At 43.1% G+C, this 22297-nt stretch overlaps 1 protein-coding gene across 4 annotated transcripts in view; it reads left to right on the top strand.

The window, feature by feature from the left end:
• Positions 1–21769, top strand: part of Prkcq (protein kinase C theta) — a 126309-nt gene extending 104540 nt beyond the window's left edge. For all 4 annotated transcript variants that reach the window (XM_027944860.2, XM_027944859.2, XM_027944863.2 and 1 more), the window contains 3 exons: positions 1314–1502; positions 17998–18126; positions 20541–21769. In XM_027944860.2, coding sequence (XP_027800661.2) covers positions 1314–1502; positions 17998–18126; positions 20541–20696 — 474 coding nt within the window. In that variant the 3' untranslated portion in view covers positions 20697–21769. The remainder of the gene's footprint in view (positions 1–1313; positions 1503–17997; positions 18127–20540) is intronic.
• Positions 21770–22297: the final 528 nt, after the last annotated feature.

Here is a 22297-nt window from a genome sequence, read left to right as displayed (position 1 = left end):
GGCAGAACAGACACCAGAGACCACATCAAATATGAAAAGAGAATCAGGCAGTGAATTCCCCAAGACCAGAACTCAGAAGAGAGCTTTCAACTAACTGAGCAATCTCAAACAAGAAACAACACTTCCCCAAGCTGTTTCCTCTGGGGATGACAACATCTCGTCCTTCCAGGGACACAATGTATGAAACATCTGCCATGTGTTCCTTCAGCTGACATTCCATTCCCTATGTGGCTTTGCATTTTGCTTCTTCCTCCTAACATAAGACTTTTTTTTTTTTTTTTTTTGCAAACATCCAAGTCTAGTAGGTTTGCTTTCCACCACAGCCATCTCCTGTCCTCCAAATTTCTTTTCATTAGAATGGCCAAAATGAAGTTGTTTACAATGCGTTGCTCCGAGCAGTTTCTGATTGCTTTGGCTCCCTCTTGTGGTGAGTCTTGGAAATTGCATGTGAACTTGGTCTCTGATTTAGGGCAAATTTGAACTGAGGATGCATGTTCAGTGTGTGGCTTGCATACTCCATACCTTCCGACAGTAAACAAGGAAGTTGTTGAAAGGTCAACACTCAACGTCTTTTTTTCCTGGAAAATGAATCAGTGATAAAATAGAATTTTAAAAGACAAAATTTAGTTGGGATTCCAGACTTGAAACTTCTTCCCTAGCAGATAGACCAAGCCTGCCATCAAGCCATATGTAGATCTGAGAAATCCGAATGTCTGATTTCTCCATATGAACAGTTGTCATCCTTGGTTATTCTCCCATGACAGCCACACAATTCAATTCTGCATCATAATGACTACACCATGACTCCCGAGTTGACCAGTCATGATTAGCTAGGCTTTGGGGACAAAGAGTTGGTCAGCTCATGTCTCTGGATGCTTAATTACCACAAAGACTTTGTGCAGGGACGCAGGCCGGGTAGAAGTCAGTGAAGCATGTGGACTTGGTTCCAATGTTCATGCCAGAGGCACTGGAGCACTTAGATGCGTGCTAGCTTTATTGGGTCCAGTGTCTGCCACCCAGGTCTTCATGTCACAGATGGGACTATGAAAGCTAAGAACATGGTTCAGCATTGTCTCTTAAAGCCAGAGGGAAAACAGAAGTTGAAACTCTACAGTGTTTACTCAAAAATCTTGGCATTGTACGTTCATTTCTCTCTGTCATCAGCTATCTAGAGATAGTGTTCAGAGTGGGCTCTGTTGAGACCACATATTATCTTCACCAACCATCATTTACTGAGTGCCCTGGAGGAGTTGGAAGTATCATCAGTCACCAGCGTCATCTATTAATTATGTCTCTGCCTTTTGGCCACACAGATCTTGCTGGGTCAGAGGTACAACCATTCGGTGGACTGGTGGTCCTTTGGGGTTCTCCTATATGAAATGTTGATTGGCCAGTCCCCTTTCCATGGGCAAGATGAGGAAGAGCTGTTCCACTCCATCCGCATGGACAATCCCTTTTACCCACGATGGCTCGAGAAGGAGGCCAAGGACCTTTTAGTGAAGGTAAGAAATGTGGTCAAGAAGGTTTTCATAAGATTAGTGGTAGATTCTCTGCTCAGTATTCCCACTCACTTCTAGATTCTGACCTTCATGTGACAGAGCAAATACCAACTATATTGAACTAGAGTTAAATGGTATACCCACCATTATCTGTTTCAGCTGAGGCACCAATAATATGAGCATTAGGTATCAAAAGGAGTTTGAGACAAACCCTCTTGTGCATCATTTATAAAAAGAAATGCCTCCAAAACTGTTCCATGACTCTTGAATGCTATTACTTGGATATAGTTGGTCCTTTTAATGATCACCCTTTGCAGCTTAAAACTTAATCTTTTGTTTCTCATATACAAAGTATTGAGTCCAATTTATCTTCCCTGACCCTGGTTTAAACCTTGACATGACACTTCTGCTCACGCTCAGGTAAAAGATGAATCTATTGTCACTCATAGGTCATGAAACACTGTTTCAGATGAGAAACTGAAACTATCCTGATCAACACCTTAGTGATCATGTCCATCTTAACACGAAAGCTCAGACTTCTGCTCCCTTTCCACTGGTTGGAGTTCACAGCTGGCACTGCTCACCTTTGGAGATGGCTGATAATTGTGTGTGGTTGACTGTGTCCTTGTTCTCTTCCTCTCCCACTGAGGGTGCTTCAGACCACACCAGGTAGAAACCAAGTGAGGACGGAAGGGCAAGGAGAAGAGACAGTTCTCACATGGCCACCAGCTTCACACTCCAAACCCACCAATGGTTCAAGCTGAGACTTCATGAGGCCTTCTAGTAGATTCTATGGAAATACTAATGCTTGGGGACATTTTTGGCTAAAACCTTTGAAATACAGGCTGTGCAGTCCAGACCCTGGACTAGGTATTACATCAAAACTGTTAGGCAATATGCTTCCTCTCTATCTGTCATCCACCCAGCAATGGTCTCAAGAAGTGTCTAAAATGCATGCAGACCAGCTTACCCCTCACATGCCCTACCCATTGTGCACTGGAAACATCCATGTATCCCTCACTCTAACAAGTTCTGGGAGGCCAGGCTACCGCCATCCTAGCAGCAAATCCAGAAGCTACCATCCAAGCAGAAATCAGAACCCCATCCATGATAACCCAAGATACATTAGAAATCTGTGTAAAGTAGTATAGATGGACACTGTACTCTGAGAACCACAGCCATGACTGAGGAGCCCCAAGGCAAACCAATGAAGGAACTAAGAACACCTGAGAGCCATCATTAAGGGTCATATAGATAGAATACTAGATACAATGCCAGTTTTCCTTTTTTGAGGATATAAAACACCATCCATAACATATGAGTTTTAACAAGTGGTAAAATATGAAAATGAATACGGCAATACAACATGCCAACATATATGAATATGATAAGCCTACATTTACTGTGCTCTTCCTGCAAATGTTTGGATCAGAGACCCATCCATGTGGCCAAGAGGCCAGCAAATCTAAAAGAAGTGGACCCAGAATATAGGGATTTGGAAAAAAAAAAAAAAAAAAACATTATTTGTTCTCTAGAATCTCCTGTGTCAGCTGGTTAAAAAAGATCATTTAGAAAAATAATTTTTAACCTTGTTCTCGTTGTAGTAAAAATGGGAAAAGGAACAAGATCCTTCAACATTGGAAGCTATCACTTGGTATTAAATCACAACTTTGAAGAATATTCCCATCTTTTTTCACTAGTCTCCTTTCTTCTCTTTGAACTTCCACCTCTTAACACAAGAGACAACTTGCTTAAGGTACTAGAAACTTTGAGGGTACTCCAGGGCTCTACCCGGGAATGGAGATCTTGACTCTGAGAGACAAAGCTCTCACAGGATCCTCAGCCCCAGGTTAATGGAACGAGGTATTTTAAAACCAAGGGCTGTTCCATTCCACTTTCACTTTCTGTGAGCCAAGCAAGCAATAAACGAAGGAAACTCCCTGAACGGCCAATTAAATTCACTTTTAATAACTAAACAAAACACGTGTAAATGAAAGCTAATTTCAAAATTATCCAATTAAAAAAAGATGACAAAGGTAAAAATAAGCTAGTGGGATTTGAACATAAACAGTTTCACTTTATGTAAAGCTAGTTTAAACATTATTACAATTCCTACAGTGAGTTTATTCTTATTCTTATGAAGGACTTCAATACTTTATTTTTTTTAATTTTTTATTGTTGGTTGTTCAAAACATTACATAGTTCTTGACATATCATATTTCACACTTTGATTCAAGTGGGTTATGAACTCCCATTTTTACCCCATATACAGATTGCAGAATCACATCAGTTACACATCCATTGATTTACATATTGCCATACTAGTGTCTGTTGTGTTCTGCTGCCTTTCCTATCCTCTACTATCCCCCCTCCCCTCCCCTCCCCTCCCCTCTTCTCTCTCTACCCCCTCTACTGTCATTCATTTCTCCCCCTTGTATTATTTTTCCCTTTTCCCTCACTTCCTCTTGTATGTACTTTTGTATAACCCTAAGGGTCTCCTTCCATTTCCATGCAATTTCCCTTCTCTTTCCCTTTCCCTCGCACCTCTCATCCCTGTTTAATGTTAATCTTCTTCTCCTGCTCTTCGTCCCTACTCTGTTCTTAGTTACTCTCCTTATATCAAAGAAGACATTTGGCATTTGTTTTTTAGGGATTGGCTAGCTTCACTTAGCATAATCTGCTCTAATGCCATCCATTTCCCTGCAAATTCTATGATTTTGTCATTTTTTTAATGTAGAGTAATACTCCATTGTGTATAAATGCCACATTTTTTTTTTATCCATTCGTCTATTGAAGGGCATCTAGGTTGGTTCCACAGTCTTGCTATTGTGAATTGTGCTGCTATGAACATCGATGTAGCAGTGTCCCTGTAGCATGCCCTTTTTAGGTCTTTAGGGAATAGATCGAGAAGGGGAATAGCTGGGTCAAATGGTGGCTCCATTCCCAGCTTTCCAAGAAATCTCCATACTGCTTTCCAAATTGGCTGCACCAATTTGCAGTCCCACCAGCAATGTACAAGTGTACTCTTTTCCCCACATCCTCGCCAGCACTTGTTATTGTTTGACTTCATAATGGCTGCCAATCTTACTGGAGTGAGATGGTATCTTAGGGTGGTTTTGATTTGCATTTCTCTGACTGCTAGAGATGGTGAGCATTTTTTCATGTACTTGTTGATTGACTGTATGTCTCAAGGACTCAGTTTTGCTTAAAGGCACATTTAAAGCCGGCTGTAATTTCTGCTTTTACTTTACACTTGGTTCTGTGAAAAACGCAGTGTAAAGTGTATGTGTCAGCCCCAGCTGCTGTAACAAGACAAACTAAGTGGCTTAAACCACGAACCTTTATTTCTCACAATTCTGGGGACTGAAGTCCAAGTCCAAGATGAAGGTCCCACATGGTGGGTTCTTCCTGGTGATGGCTCTCTTCTTGCTGGGTCTTCACATGGTGAGGAAGAGACAGCAAGTATGAGCACTCTGCTGCCTTTTTCTCATAAGGACATTAATCCTGTTTGATCAGGGCTTCACCCTCATGACCTCATTTAACCTTAATCACTAACCTAAAGTCCCCATCTACAACCTATTGGGAGTTAGGGCATCAATGTGTGAATTTTGAGGGGACATAACTCAGTTGCTGGCATGATGCTGCACTGAGAAGCCTGGACCAATAAAGTCCCTGGATGAAGACCAGGCCTGTTCTGAGGGCCAAGGGCACCTTCAGACACAGAGGCTGTCTTCAGACAAGTCAAGGAATGGATGCCTGGAGCCAGTTGCAACCCCCTAACACCTGCCGATGCCCCCAGAAAGCCAGCTTTCCCACCATGTCTCCCAAACCCAGGGACCTCAGGATCTGAGATAGCTTCAGGCAAAGATGGAGAGTGGAGGTGGGACCCCGGCCAGGTGGAGACAACCAGAGGTAACTGCGGGAGGAAGCTAGGAGTGGCAATTTCCCAAGTGAGAAAGACTAGGAAGAAGGAAAAGATTGCTTCCTGTTGGGGAGAAAAGGGGAATATTCATGTGCCCAGAAACCCACTGAGCAATACAAGGAGAAAATATCGATACCCCAAATGACCTAGATGGATCTCAAGGGCAAGAAGTCAATCTCAAAAGTCATGTATTCTATGAGTCCAATTACATAACATCATTGACATTATGTCAAGGTGGTGGCCCAGATCCACACATGTGACAAAATGTCCTAGACACACACACATCATTCCAACGCCATTCCTGGCTTTGTTATTATGCTACCATTACGTGAAACATAGCCATTGCAGAAGACTGGCGGCCAAAGACACACGAGACATCTCTGTACAAGCTTTCCAATGTGCCATGAATCTGTAATTATTTCAAAATTAAAAGCTTAAAAGCAAAAGTAAACATAAGGGTAAATGCCATGCAAACACACACACACACACACACACACTCACACACACAAATTCAACATGTACAGAGTAGTGTCAGTGGCAAAAGAAAGATTTGCCATGAGAGTAAGAAATAAATTTGATGAATTGAACAGAAGCCATGACAAGTGAGAATAAAGAAGAGAGACTAGTAGGCACAAGAGGTTTTAAAGCCATATGAAAGAGTCTAAGCTTAGTATTTCCCACATGAGTTAGTAAAAATCCCATGTCCTTTCTCATGCCCATATTCCAGAAGTTGGGCTGATTAAAACTTAGTTTCCATCATGCAATTTGCTGCCAGTGACTGGCTTCCGGTTCTGTCTCTACCTCTCAGCTGCTTTGACCCAACAACCCCCACATTCTAAGGCCCTTTGTCTGCAAAAGTCAAAGGTAACACCATTTCTCAGAAATTTCCTCCAGGAACTTCTGCGTGATGTTGTGAAACCTAGAAGTCATGGGTCCTCTGGAAAAGCTGAACAAAGCAGCCTTCTGTGACTTCCGTTATAAGCATCGGCGTCAAGCTGTATCCCTTACCCCTCATAACACATGGGGGCATGTAGAGCACTGAACAAATTTCATGTCAAGAGCAGCTGTGATCCATCAAGAATTCCCGGGGGTGGGGGACACTGTGGTCCAGCTGATTACTGCCAAAGAAAAATCTTTTCCTCCCTATTTATTCATGCAGGATGTCCTGTCCATTTGTTTGAAAATGATGAAAAACTAATGATCTTGAACAGAAATGTTTCCCTTTCAATAGACGTATCTAAGGAGGGACTGAACAGAGGGTGGATTCCAGGTACGACCTGTCCCAGCCGATGGTGGCCCTCCTCAGCAGCTAGGAACTGCTTGCTTCCTTGCCCAGGCTGTCAAACAGATTTAAACAAGCTCCAGCTACATCCTGACCATTCATGCTAGAGTGTGCTGTTTCCTATCAATGTAAACCACCCTTCTGACATCTTTTAAGGGCAATGACAAATCTTTCTTCACCAACTTTATTTCCCTGGAGCCAGTAACCTTGACCTCCTCAGGAATGGTCATCCTCAAGACTGTAGGCAGGTCAATTTGCTTCAGGCAGAAAAAAATGATAATTCACTATTCTGTGCAAAACTAGAAAAAAATATTGGACTTTGAAGCTGTAGATCACATGATCTTCTCATCATCCATTTTACTTTTTAAAGTACACTTTGGACATTTCACAGGTACATAAACCAAGCTCAGAAGTCTCTTTGTCACAGTTTTCTTAGTACAAATGCCACATGTTTGCCAAAAAAAGGAAATCGAATGGAAAACTAGTGTGGTACACACCTGGCCCAGGGCAGCTACTTCTAACTTAATTTTGAAAGCATTTCATTATAACAGCAGCTAGTTGGGGGCACATTCTTGATGCACTTAAACCTTCTATCTACTCCTGTTTCATCAAAATATCCTTAAGTGGTAGAGGTCATTTACTAGGATCATTTCCAGGAAGGAGAAACAGGGCATGTCACTTATTCCCTCAGTTTCTGAAAATATCACCATCTGTTGAGTTTAGCTTTGGAGTCCACAGGAAAATATATGCCACTGTGAACTTTGTGCCTTTTCTGTAAAGGAAGCTAAAAAGAGAAAGCAGGGGGCTAACAGAAGAACAGCAGCTAAGCCACATGGAAAGACAGGGTATTCATTTAGGCAGCCACCATTTGCTGAACATCTACTTTGTGCATGGCACTCAGCTAGACTTTGAAAGAAATAGAATACAGTCTGCTTTCCAGATGTTACAGACCAATAGAAAACAGTCTTGAGACGTGGGGGGGAGATGTAGGTGAGAATTTCTGTAGTGGGAGATGGTCTGTGGCACTCAGCAGAGAGACCACCTAACACTAAAAATAGGAAAGAGGCTGCCAATCATTGAGAGCCTGCCACTGACTAGATGTGTCATCTTGAGCCAGTGACTTAGCTATTCTGAGCCTCAGTTTCCTCAACTGACAACTGGGATAACAATACAGTATCTGCTTGTTGAACTTGTTTTTAAAATCAGGACAAGGGCATGAAATTCCATTTAAACAGGAGAAATAAATACTGAAGATCTATTGGACAGCACTGGAGTTAACAGTAGTGTTCAGTGTAATGGAAATTTGAAGAGCACGGAGTTTAATGTTCTTATCACACACGAAGGTTTAAGTCTGTGAGGTGATGGATGTTTGTTAGTTTGGTTCAGTCATTCCATAATGTATATGTATATCAACATATCACATTGTACCCCATAATTACGTACAATTAAAACAAATAAATCAAGTCAGGATGATGTAGCTGAGGCATCTAGCACAGAGCCTGACTCTCAAGGACAGCCATGGGGATGAGTGACATTATCCATCACAAGCCCCAAATGTTGCCTGGGGCTCATGGATATTCGAACTCTAGAAATGACCTTGATTAGTCCTTGTTTACAGATGAGGACCACTAAGGTTTGTATCTTAAATGTCTTGCAAAAGGCCCATGTGCCTATGGCTTAGTCCCCGGCTTGCAGCTGTTGAGAGATGGTGGAGCTAGTGAGAGGGCTTAGGTCATCAGCACATGTCCTTGAAGGGGACTATGGGACTCCAGCCCTTCCTCTTCCTCTCTGTTTCCTGGGTGCCACAAAGTGACCAGCTCTGCCCCACCATGGTTTCCCACCAGGACATGCTGCCTGAGCACAGGCCCAAAAGCATCAGGGCCGATCATGCACACATTGAAACCTCTGAAGCCATGCACCAAAGCAAACCTTTTCTCTTTTTTTTTTTTTTCTTTTTTTTTTTCCGCCCCAGTCAATGCTTTATTCACTCAGATCACTCAATACAATTTCACTCTATAGGTTCTTAATCAAGAAAACGACAATCCTTAACGCTAGGCACTGCAATACACATAATCAGTTCACAGCGAACAATTCTAGATTAATTAATTCACAGCAAACAATCCTAGATTAATTCTAAGCACTTCAAACACACTTAATCATGACAGGCTCATGACAGACATTCCCTCTGCATGCTGAATTCAAGCATTGGATCAAAAGTCTCAAGCCTTAGGCTCTAAGTCCAGCAGATGCACACTCACTCAGGTGATCAGGTCAGGAACCAAGGCAGGCTTCTCCTGGGGTGGAGCTGATGGCCGATTGAGGAGAGGGTTGTGGGGAGAAGTTGCAGCTCTCCCCAGGGGCAAGATGTGGCTGTAGAGTTTGAGAGCGGTGAGATAAGGAAAATGTAGAGGATCCGCAAATGATGAGAAGTGTTGGGATGTCAGTCCAGGTCCTCATCAGGCTCTCAGTGTGCGGGCATTAGTATGGGCTGGCTGAATGTCTGTTCACTTGCTCTATTATTTATACTAAATTTTGGGGCTGTTGACCCCCCTTTCAATCCTTATCAGCTACCACCAGATTTCTCAGTGACATCATTTACTCTGGGGTTAAAACATCTGGTCTGATGGTCCCTTCCCTGATCCTTTCCCTTCCCCTCTTATCAGGTGAGGATAGCCTGCCAGAGGCTTCACTCTGAGTTTATCTGAGTGGGGAAAAGTGACTTGTTTGTGCCTGAGGGCCATATTGGAGGGCTCCCTTAGGTGTGCCTGGTGAGACTGCAGATTTCAAACTGGAGTTTTTAAAATGAAGATGCTTAGGCTCAGACCTAAGGCCGTCCTCACACTTAGCCTCCCAAGTCACTGGGATTACAGGCCCACATCAGTTTTACCCGGCTGTGGTCAGATGCCCAATATCTGTTTCACCAGGAGGGAACATGGTTCTACTGGAAGCAGTGTAGCCAGAGTGTGCTCAGAGCCCACAGTGTATCCCTATGTCACCAATATTGTTTTATCACTGGAAGTTTGGTTTCTGATGGTAAAATATTATTGTTGAGATACATTCTCTACCTTAAAAAGAAATGATTAATGTTTTTTTGTTTGTTTCCCAGTGCTTGATATTGAGCCAGGGGTGATTTATCACTGAACTACGTCCCCAGCCATTTTTATTTTAATTAAAAAAATTTTTTTTTGGTACTGTGGATTTAACCCAGGGGTACTCTACCACTGAGCCATATCCCCAGTCTCCATTATTTAATTTTTAATTTTTGAGACAGGGTCTCACTAAGTTGCTGAGGCTCTAGCTAAGTTATTTTTTTTTTAATTTTTTATTGTTGGCTGTTCAAAACATTACATAGTTCTTGATATATCATATTTCACAATTTGATTCAAGTGGGTTATGAGCTCCCATTTTTACCCCATATACAGATTGCAGAATCACATCAGTTACACATCCATTGATTTACATATTGCCATACTAGTGTCTGTTGTATTCTGCTGCCTTTCCTATCCTCTACTATCACCCCTCCCCTCCCCTCCCCTCCCCTCTTCTCTCTCTGCCCCCTCTACTGACATTCGTTTGTCCCCCTTGTATTATTTTTCCCCTTCCCCTCACTTCCTCTTGTATGTACTTTTGTATAACTCTGAGGGTCTCCTTCCGTTTCCATGCATTTTCCCTTCTCTCTCCCTTTCCCTCCCACCTCTCATCCCTGTTTAATGTTAATCTTCTTCTCATGCTCTTCGACCCTACTCTGTTCTTAGTTACTCTCCTTATATCAAAGAAGACATTTGGCATTTGTTTTTTAGGGATTGGCTAGCTTCACTTAGCATAATCTGCTCTAATGCCATCCATTTCCCTGTAAATTCTATGATTTTGTCATTTTTTAATACAGAGTAATACTCCATTGTGTATAAATGCCACATTTTTTTTATCCATTCATCCATTGAAGGGCATCTAGGTTGGTTCCACAGCCTAGCTATTGTGAATTGTGCTGCTATGAACATCGATGTAGCAGTGTCCCTGTAGCATGCTCTTTTTAGGTCTTTAGGGAATAGACCGAGAAGGGGAATAGCTGGGTCAAATGGTGGCTCCATTCCCAGCTTTCCAAGAAATCTCCATACTGCTTTCCAAATTGGCTGCACCAATTTGCAGTCCCACCAGCAATGTACAAGTGTACCCTTTTCCCCACATCCTCGCCAGCACTTGTTGTTGTTTGACTTCATAATGGCTGCCAATCTAACTGGAGTGAGATGGTATCTTAGGGTGGTTTTGATTTGCATTTCTCTGACTGCTAGAGATGGTGAGCATTTTTTCATGTACTTGTTGATTGATTGTATGTCCTCCTCTGAGAAGTGTCTGTTCAGGTCCTTGGCCCATTTGTTGATTGGGTTGTTTGTTCTCTTATTGTCTAATTTTTTGAGTTCTTTGTATACTCTGGATATTAGGGCTCTATCTGAAGTGTGAGGAGTAAAGATTTGTTCCCAGGATGTAGGCTCTCTATTTACCTCTCTTATTGTATCTTTTGCTGAGAAAAAACTTTTTAGTTTGAGTAAGTCCCATTTGTTGATTCTAGTTATTAACTTTTGTGCTATGGGTGTCCTATTGAGGAATTTGGATCCCGACCCCACAGTATGTAGATCGTAGCCAACTTTTTCTTCTATCAGACGGCGTGTCTCTGATTTGATATCAAGCTCCTTGATCCATTTTGAATTAACTTTTGTGCATGGCGAGAGAAAGGGATTCAGTTTCATTTTGTTGCATATGGATTTCCAGTTTTCCCAGCACCATTTGTTGAAGATGCTATCCTTCCTCCATTGCATGCTTTTAGACCCTTTATCAAATATAAGATAGTTGTAGTTTTGTGGATTGGTTTCTGTGTCCTCTATTCTGTACCATTGGTCCACCCGCCTGTTTTGGTACCAGTACCATGCTGTTTTTGTTACTATTGCTCTGTAATATAGTTTGAAGTCTGGTATCGCTATACCGCCTGATTCACATTTCCTGCTTAGCATTGTTTTTGCTATTCTGGGTCTTTTATTTTTCCATATGAATTTCATGATTGCTTTCTCTATTTCTACAAGAAATGCCGTTGGGATTTTGATTGGCATTGCATTAAACCTATAGAGAACTTTTGGTAATATCGCCATTTTGATGATGTTAGTTCTGCCTATCCATGAACAGGGTATATTTTTCCATCTTCTAAGATCTTCTTCTATTTCTCTCTTTAGGGTTCTGTAGTTTTCATTGTATAAGTCTTTCACCTCTTTTGTTAGGTTGATTCCCAAGTATTTTATTTTTTTTGAAGATATTGTGAATGGAGTGGTTGTCCTCATTTCCATTTCAGAGGATTTGTCGCTGATATACAGGAATGCCTTTGATTTATGCGTGTTGATTTTATATCCTGCCACTTTGCTGAATTCATTTATTAGCTCTAATAGTTTCTTTGTAGACCCTTTTGGGTCTGCTAGGTATAGAATCATGTCATCTGCAAATAGTGATAATTTAAGTTCTTCTTTTCCTATTTTGATGCCTTTAATTTCTTTCGTCTGTCTAATTGCTCTGGCCAGTGTTTCGAGAACTATGTTGAACAGAAGTGGTGAGAGAGGGCATCCCTGTCTTGTTCCAGATTTTAGAGGGAATGCCTTCAGTTTTTCTCCATTCAGAATGATGCTAGCCTGAGGCTTAGCATAGATTGCTTTTACAATATTGAGGTATGTTCCTGTTATCCCTAGTTTTTCTAGAGTTTTGAACATAAAGGGATGCTGTACTTTGTCGAATGCTTTTTCCGCATCTATCGAGATGATCATATGGTTCTTATTTTTAAGTCTATTGATGTGGTGAATAACATTTATTGATTTCCGTATATTGAACCAGCCTTGCATCCCAGGGATGAATCCTACTTGATCATGGTGCACAATTTTTTTGATATGTTTTTGTATCCGATTCGCCAGAATTTTATTGAGGATTTTTGCATCTAGGTTCATTAGAGATATTGGTCTGTAGTTTTCTTTCTTTGAAGTGTCTTTGTCTGGTTTAGGTATCAGGGTGATGTTGGCCTCGTAGAATGAATTTGGAAGTTCTCCCTCTTTTTCTATTTCCCGAAGTAGCTTGAAAAGTATTGGTATTAGTTCCTCTTTAAAGGTTTTGTAAAACTCTGCTGTATACCCATCCGGTCCTGGGCTTTTCTTAGTTGGTAGTCTTTTGATGGTTTCTTCTATTTCCTCAATTGATATTGGTCTGTTTAGGTTGTCTATATCCTCCTGACTCAATCTGGGCAGATCATATGACTTAAGAAATTTATCTATGCCTTCACTATCTTCTAATTTATTGGAGTATAAGGATTCAAAATAATTTTTGATTATCTTCTGTATTTCTGAAGTGTCTGTTGTGATATTGCCTCTTTCATCCCGTATGTTAGTGATTTGAGTTCTCTCTCTTCTTCTCTTCGCTAGCATGGCTAAGGGTCTGTCGATTTTGTTTATTTTTTCAAAGAACCAACTTTTAGTTTTGTCAATTTTTTCAATTGTTTCTTTTGTTTCGATTTCATTAATTTCAGCTCTGATTTTAATTATTTCTTGCCTTCTACTTCTTTTGCTGTTGTTTTGCTCTTCTTTTTCTAGGATTTTGAGATGAAGTATGAGAACATTTATTTGTTGGTTTTTTCTTTTTTTAAGGAATGAACTCCAAGCAATGAATTTTCCTCTTAGAACTGCTTTCAATGTGTCCCATAGATTCCGATATGTTGTGTCTGTGTTTTCATTAATCTCTAAGAATTTTTTAATTTCCTCCTTGATGTCTTCTATAACCCATTGATCATTCAGTAACCTATTGTTCATTCTCCAAGTGATGTATTCTTTTTCCTTCCTTCTTTTATCGTTGATTTTCAGTTCCATTCCATTATGATCAGATAGGATGCATGGTATTATCTCTACTCCTTTGTAATGTCTAAGAGTTTCCCTGTGACATAATATATGATCTATTTTTGAGAAGGATCCATGTGCTGCTGAGAAAAAAGTGTAACTGCTTGATGTTGGGTGGTATATTCTATATATGTCAATTAAGTCTAGGTTATTAATTGTGTTATTGAGTTCTATAGCTTCCTTATTCAACTTTTGTTTGGAAGATCTGTCCAGTGGTGATAGAGGTGTGTTGAAGTCTCCCATGATTATTGTATGGTGGTCTATTAGACTCTTGAACTTGAGAAGAGTTTGTTTGATGAACATAGCTGCACCATTGTTTGGGGCATATATATTTATGATTGTTATGTCTTGTTGGTGTATGGTTCCCTTGAGCAGTATGTAGTGTCCCTCTTTATCCCTTTTGATTAACTTTGGCTTAAAATCTATTTTATTTGATATGAATATGGATACTCCTGCTTGTTTCCGAAGTCCATATGAGTGATATGATTTTTCCCAACCTTTCACCTTCAGCCTATGTATGTCTTTTCCTATCAAATGCGTCTCCTGTAGGCAGCATATTGTTGGGTCTTGTTTTGTGATCCATTCTACTAGCCTGTGTCTCTTGATTGGTGAGTTTAAGCCATTAACATTTAGGGTTATTATTGAGATATGGGTTGTTCTTCCAGCCATATTTGTTTATTTATGTTACTAAACATGGTTTGTTTTCCTCTTTGATTATTTTCCCCCCATTTACTGTCCTACCTCCCACTGTTGGTTTTCATTGTTATTTTCCATTTCCTCTTCCTGTAATGTTTTGCCAAGGATGTTTTGAAGAGATGGTTTTCTAGCTGCAAATTCTTTTAACTTTTGTTTATCGTGGAAGGTTTTAATTTCATCTTCCATCCTGAAGCTTAATTTCGCTGGAAACACAATTCTTGGTTGGAACCCATTTTCTTTCAGTGTTTGAAATATGTTATTCCAGGATCTTCTAGCTTTCAGAGTCTGTGTTGAAAGATCAGCTGTTATCCTGATTGGCTTACCCCTAAATGTGATCTGCTTCCTTTCTCTTGTAGCTTTTAAAATTCTCTCCTTATTCTGTATGTTGGGCATCTTCATTATAATGTGTCTAGGTGTGGGTCTCTTATGATTTTGCACATTCGGCGTCCTGTAGGCTTCTAGGATTTGGGGTTCTGTCTCATTCTTCAAGTCTGGGAAGTTTTCTCGAATTATTTCATTGAATAGATTGCTCATTCCTTTGGTTTGAAACTCTGTTCCTTCCTGTATCCCAATGACTCTTAAATTTGGTCTCTTGATGTTATCCCATATTTCTTGGATGTTCTGCTCATGGTTTCTTAACAGTCTTGCTGAGCTGTCTATGTTCTTTTCAAGTTGAAATACTTTATCTTCATTGTCTGATGTTCTGTCTTTTAAGTGTTCTACTCTGCTGGTAGTATTCTCAATTGAGTTTTTAAGTTGGCTTATTGCTTCCTGCATTTCTAGGATTTCTGTTTGTTTGTTTTTTATAACCTCTATTTCCCTGTATAGTTGATCTTTTGCTTCTTGGATTTGTTTATGTAATTCATTGTTGAAGTGATCTTTCATTGTCTGATTTTGCTGTCTGATGTCTTCCTTGAGACTCCAGATCATCTGAAGCATGTATATCCTGAATTCTTTATCTGACATTCCATCAGCTGCAGCTATTACCTCTTCTAACGTTGAGTTGACCTGCAATGCTTGTGGTCCTTTCTTTCCTTGTCTCTTCATACTGTTCGCTTTCCTTTCTTCTTGGTGAAACTGTTGTGCTATTGAATTTTCCCCCTATATATTTATATTGGTCTTGTATAGTTGCAAAGTCTCCCTCGCAGGCGCGGGCGGCGACTCTGCCCCTCCTCCAATTGGGGCAATGTGCCTACCACGCCGGCAGGCCGCTGGGCCTGCTCTGCCAGTCGGAAGCAGGTCCGCCGACCTTGCAGGCGCGGGCGGCGGCTCTGTCCCTCTGCGGGCCGCTAGGCTTGTTCTGTCGGTGGTCGCAGTTCTGCCTACTTTGCAGGCGCAGGCAGCGGCACTGCCCCTCTGCAGGCCTCTGGGGCTGTACTACCAGTGGGTCGCAGGTCCGCCTACTTTGCAGGCTTGGGGGGGGGGCGGCTCTACCCTTCCTCAGGCCACTGGGCCTGTTCTGTCTCTCGGTTGCAGGTCTGACCTGTTCTGATGGTGGTCTCAGTTCCGACTACCTTGCAGGCGCGGGGGGGAGGGGGCGGCTCTGCCTCTCAGCAGGCCGCTGCTCCTCTTCTGCCGGTGGGTCGCAGGCCCGCCTACCTTGCAGGAGTGATTGGAAGCTCTGTCCCGCCGCGGGCCACTGGGCCTTTTCTGTCGGTGGTCACAGTTCCCCTACCTGGCAGGCACGTGGGGTGGGGGGCGGCTCTGCCCCTCAGCAGGCCGCTGGGCCTGCTCTGTGTTTGGTCCCAGTTCCCTCTACTATGCCGGCGCAGGGGGAGGGGGCGGCTCAGCCTCTCAGCAGGCGGCTGCTCCTCTTCTGCAGGTGGGTCGCAGGCCCGCCTACCTTGCAGGAGTGATTGGAAGCTCTGTCCCGCCGCGGGCCACTGGGCCTTTTCTGTCGGTGGTCACCCTTCCCCTACCTGGCAGGCGAGGGGGGTGGGGGGCGGCTCTGCCCCTCAGCAGGCCGCTGGGCCTGCTCTGTGTTTGGTCCCAGTTCCCTCTACTATGCCGGCGCAGGGGGAGGGGGCGGCTCAGCCTCTCAGCAGGCGGCTGCTCCTCTTCTGCAGGTGGGTCGCAGGCCCGCCTACCTTGCAGGAGTGATTGGAAGCTCTGTCCCGCCGCGGGCCACTGGGCCTTTTTCAACCTTTTCTCTTTTTAAGTTGGTTGTCTCAACTATTTTGTTACAGAAATAGAAAGCTGACTCACACAAGGACACTGAGACTCAAAACATGCACTCAGTGCCACGTGGGTAGTAAATCTCTTGGGTAAACAGCCCAGTGTTCTTTGCATGGCACGGATGTTTTCTCCTCAGCTGCTGTAGAAACCCAGGTTTCCACAGAGTCCTCAGTGGCCCCCCCCCACAACAAGGGGGCAAGAGGCAGAGGGGCCAAGGAGGACTTTACTAGGTGGATATGCTAGATGGCTGCATGCACACCATGCTGGGAACTTTACAAGAGATTCTCCTGCTTTAAAAAAAAAAAAAAGAAAAAGAAAAAAACCTCACTTGCTACAGGATGTTGTTTGATCTTTATGGTTTTGGTAGAACAGAGCCTCCGAAGACTTTCGAGCAGTAGATAACAAAGGTGAAACGGCGTTTTAGAACATACAAATGCTGTTCTTGTAAGCCACAAAAGCAAAAGAGGGAGGCAAGTCCTTGTCAAACACCCAGGAAAGTCACTGCGTTCCACCACGGGCCTGGTTGAAAGATCCAGGGTTTCCTTGGGATGTCTATGACCAGGGGTCACCTGAGAAACAAAAGCTGATCCAAGAGTACAGGAGGGCTGGGGGTGTGGCTCAGTAGTACAGCACTTGATTGGCATGTGCAGAGCCCTGGGTATAATACCCAGCACAGTGGAAAATCAAACTTGGAAAAGGGATTACTCCAAACGCCCAGCAACGGAGAAAGGACAGTGCAAGAAGAAACATAAGCATCTCTTAGGTGACTGTAAGAGAACGTTGAATGAGATGTCACTGCCCCAGCAGGCTGGAGGAGTCAGGGTGGTTCTCTACACTCGGGTGCCTTGCAGAGTTTCAGGCTGACCGTGTGGGACTAGTTCATATGACCCCCAAGGCCCACAGTGCAAGGACCCTAAGAAGGCAGCTTTGGAAGAAATCATACTCAACTGACAGCCAATCAAACAACAAATAATCACTTACTCTTTGCTGTTGGGTCTTACAGGTCAGGAGTTTGAGTGCACAAATGTATGTGTGAGCATGCATGTGCACGTGTGTGTATGCATGTATGTATGATTGTGCATGCATGTTCATGTGTGTGTTCACATGTGTTTGTATGTGTGTGTGTGTGCCTCTGTGTGAGGGTACACGTGTATGATCTGTGTGTGTGCAAATGGCTATTTTATTTAATCCTCAGAATAGCCCTGTGAGTTGAGCACTTGGCTCAATTTATTAAATTCTGTGATTTGCCGAAGATCCCATTAATAACACCTGGTGAAGCTGACCTGAGGCTAGAAGGGGGTCACAGAGTAAAGGCTTTGAGTGTCCGGACTCCAGAGTGTTCAGGAAGTCTCATCCAGGGAGAGTGTCAGGGCCAGTTGGACCTGAGTCATAGGGTAAAGAAGGCTAGACAGGCAGGAGGCTATCCACTAACAGGTCCAGCTCCACCTGGTGCGAAGTGGTTCATCCCTTGAGCAGTAAGTAATCTGCCTGTTCTCTGCTCCTTTTCAGCTCTTTGTGAGAGAACCGGAAAAGAGGCTGGGAGTCAAGGGCGACATCCGCCAGCATCCTATGTTTCGGGAGATCAACTGGGAGGAACTTGAGAGAAAGAAGATTGACCCACCTTTCAGGCCCAAAGTGGTGAGGACTCAGCTGTGGGACAATTGTCCACCACTCTCCCATCCTCACAGGCTGCTTCAAGCTCTGCCCAATCCTTATACCTCCCTGGGGAAGAATTTTCTGCTTCCGGACAAGCTGAATCCCTGGGAGCTAAATCTCTGGGAGCTGAATCCAGGGTTATTTGCCACTTAGCTATACCCCAGCCCTTTTTATGTTTATGTTTGAGACAGAGTTTCACAAAATTTCTAGGATGGCCTCCAACTTGCAATCCTCCTGTCCCAGCCTCCAGGTAGCTGGGATTGTAGGTGTGCATCATGGCACTGGTCTTGCTTGCAAAATTTAACCTCTATAGTCAAAATGTCCCTGCATGAAGAATAAACTTCAGAGTGTGTCTGGGTGGGATATGTATTTAGAGGGGTGGCTGTCAGATGAGAGGGGCTTCTGGCAGGTGCTGTGTACATACTTAGTGGTCACAGGCTGAGTGGTCCAAACTTGTCCCTAAATCTGCATTCTATGTGAGGAATGTTGGAGCCATTTTTCCATTCAAATTTAGCTACCATCTGTAATGTGCTCACAGAGCTACAGTATCTAGTAGCAATCATTAGGTGTTCCTCGGCTGAAGGAAGAAAAAGTAAATCAGTGTTTAGAAAAAGATAGATCTCTGACTTCCCGTATATGCTTTTGCACTAGTGAAAGTCACTTACCTACCTCAGAAAAGGCAGAGCAACCTGGCTTACAATAAGATGAGCACCCCAAAGTAGAATTAAAAATGAACCACAGTCAAGGTGAAAAAGTTCTGGAGATGGAGGGTAATGGTTACACAATGATGAGAATGTGCTTACTGCCACTCAACTGTACTCTGAAGTAATGGGCCAGGAGTGGTGGAGTATACCTTTAATTCCAGCTACTCAGGAGGCTGAGGCAGGAGGATCACAAGTTTGAAGCCAGCCTCTGCAACTTAGCGAGCCCCTCAACAATTTAGCAAGACCCTGTCTCAAAATTTAAAAAAATAAAAATAAAGATAAAAGGCCGGGGCTACAGCTCAGTGTAGAGCACTTTTCTATCATGTGGGAGGCCCTGAGTTCAATACCCAGTACTGCATACACACACACACAAAAAAAAAGGTTAAAAGGCAAATTTCATCTTATATATATTTTATCACAGTTTTTAGTAATTTTTAAGTAATTTTTTAAAGTAAGTAGTAAGTGGTGAGTTTGCCAGCTTTAAAGCTTTAACTATTGCTGGTGATTGCTGGGAACGGGGTCATAATTACTTGACTGGACATGGACCATCTCTGCCATGGCTGCTGAAATAGCACAGGCTTGTGGGTTTCACCCCAGGAAACAGCCATAGCTGTTACCATGACAGCGAATGGCTGCAGGAAGCCATGTGCCTCATCCCCAGGGTCAGAAGAGTTGTTCTTAGCATATGTCTCAGGCACTGGGGATGCCCACCAGCCGGGCCTCTTGCCCTCTGACTAGTAACGATAATATCACATCCAATACACGGTTGACCATTTACTTATGATAAGGTGAGTTTTTGCCTGGTTCTGGCCACGGGAACAGCTGGCTTCCTGCCTGACCTTCTACTGCAGATTAGCATTAACTTGATATTTGCCATATAAAAATCAGATGTTTGATTTGGGCTTGATCCATAGGACAATTCTCAGTTCTGCTGGTAGGAAGGCACTTCCCTGGCCTGGGGCCTGAGCAGCTATTTGTAGACAGGGACAGCAAGCTCTGGACCTCACCATCCCACAGCCCCTTGAGGGTGGGAGGCCTGACCTTGATTTTGCTCATGTGACCTTCTTTTGATAATGGCTAACCTCATCTTTGAAAGCTGAAATGTAGTGCATGCCCATCAGTATTCATCAATAGGTATTTGTTAGTACTGGCCCCACCTCTTTTTCCAGTCATGATAACCAATAGGACCTATGATCCCAATGTCTCTAGAAGACAATAAAATTAACATAGGCAGAGGAACCAACAATAGCAAAGGATTCGGATAAAAGAACAGGAATATATAACCTACCAGGTTCCTTCCTTCCTCCTTCCCTTGCCCCCTCCCCCGCCACCTCCTCACCTCTGTCCCAGATAAAGGACAGAGATCAAATGTGGGCTCACCACTTTTTCAAAGGTGGCCGGTCCTCCTTCACAGAAATTCTGAATGAGGAGCATTAGATCCTATTGAATGAACACCGTGGAGCCACACTATGTGGATTTCATGATATTACTAAAAAACTGATGACTTAGCATCACAGTGCCGTTCATTGCCAGCCGTGCATGATAAACCCGTAAGTTTCCTTTCGGTTTAGCGTTTCTGCAGATGCCAGCTCTGTCAGACACAGATGATAGCCTTGACGACCAAAGATGAGATCATGAATGTAGCCACTGATTTTCCTTTTCCCTTTTTCTCCCCCTTCAACGCTGACCCAGAAATCACCCTACGACTGTAGCAATTTCGACAAAGAATTCTTGAATGAGAAACCCCGCCTGTCGTTTGCTGATAGAGCCCTGATCAACAGCATGGACCAGAATATGTTTAGGAACTTTTCCTTCGTTAACCCAGGGATGGAGGGGCTCATCTCATGAACCCCGCCTCTGCAGAGCCTCGAGGGAATTCATCTTCTTCCTGTCCCCAGTTCCAGCAACACTTCTTGGGTCCCTTCTTCAAGAAGGAAAAGGAAAGAAACACTCGACAATAAAGGCTGAGTGAGCCCTTTTAGCACCTCACGTGACATTTTATCTGTAGCAGAAACCAACTCTACTTCACTAATGACAAAGTCCTGTTTTATCTCCTGGCATCTTTCACAGCCGCCCTTGAAGTTAGGTCATTACTAACCCTAGCTATTTACTTGAAAAATGGCTCTCTACACTGTGAAAGATTTGAAACCTAATACTTCTCTAAATTACGGTTCTTCCCTTGGGCATCAACTGCTGATCAATGAAATGTTCGATGAATTAAGGAGCAAAGTAGTACAAAGACCAAAACAGCCATCACCTAGCCTAGAAGTGGATCTCACTTAGCCGCAGACTAGTAACCACTAACCCATTTCATGCTACGTGTACCTGTGCAACGGTAAATGGTTTGGTGGGGGAACCCTGCATAGGTTCTCATGGGATTCTTCACAATAAACGTAGCTTGAACTTGAGATTCACAAATCCATTCATTCTGATTAGCCATAAAATTCACAGAAAAGAGGAAAATGGAAAGAGCTTGTGTGACCGGATAGGGAAGGCTCACTAATTAGAACACCTACGCTGGTTGTCTTGTCAACGTAGAAATTAAGTTCAGAGTCCAGCAAAGATAGTATCATTTTACTCCTGTCTGTCATTCTCGGGTGATTGCAGGACCAGTGCTGTCATTCATCACCATCCTCACACCACGACAAGAAAAGAAATGAAGTGCATGATTTTTCTAAAAGAAAAGATCACCAGTCCCTCCTATGCCATCACTGGTGATTTGAGGACAAGCCTCTCTTTAGGCCTCATTCAAGATAAACAACCCACGCATGCGATTTGCAGTAGTCGATCTCATTTTATTAGAATCCTAACTATACATTTTAAAGTATTTGTGCTGTTTGTATATTTTGATAAACTGTTGTGACTTGATGACAAAGAGGTAGATGTGTAAAAATGGAATAAATAAAGATGCTTCTTTAATAGTTTAATTCCCTATATGCCACCCCCCCTCCCAAGAACTTGTTTCTGTCATGTTGATCTTCAAAATGTAGCTAGCATTGACTCGATGTTTAAAAATTCAGAAATCAAAACACGCCCAGTGGCTAAGAGATCCAAATAAGTTGAAAATTACCATCACCATCTCTCTCTTCCCCTCCCTGTGAGATTTCCTGAAGCAGCGTTCTGCCATGTCACCTCTCCATCACCACCACCCACCCGAGTCTCTGGCCTCACACCTCGACTGCCTCACTTCCTCCAAAGCTGTCCTCTTTCCAGGCCTGTGGTTCTTGTTCCTGCTGGTTTTTCTACAGGAAGGATGCTGTCTCTGACCTGACACAGCATTTTCCTGTGGCCCCTCTTCCATATTTGCTTGCCCCTCTATAGCTTCTTCTCCTCTTTCCTGTGTTTCCCCCTCGGTGTTTTTCTCCCACTTCCTGTCTTCAGTGCCCACTCCATGCCATGCAGACCATCTCAGATCCTCATCTCCAGCTCTGACCTCTCTGCCAGGCTCC

The sequence above is a fragment of the Marmota flaviventris genome, chromosome 12, assembly GCF_047511675.1.
Source record: "Marmota flaviventris isolate mMarFla1 chromosome 12, mMarFla1.hap1, whole genome shotgun sequence".
NCBI lineage: Eukaryota > Metazoa > Chordata > Mammalia > Rodentia > Sciuridae > Marmota > Marmota flaviventris.
The sequence above is the reverse complement of the archived record's forward strand: the minus strand, read 5'-3'. Positions and strand labels throughout refer to the sequence as shown.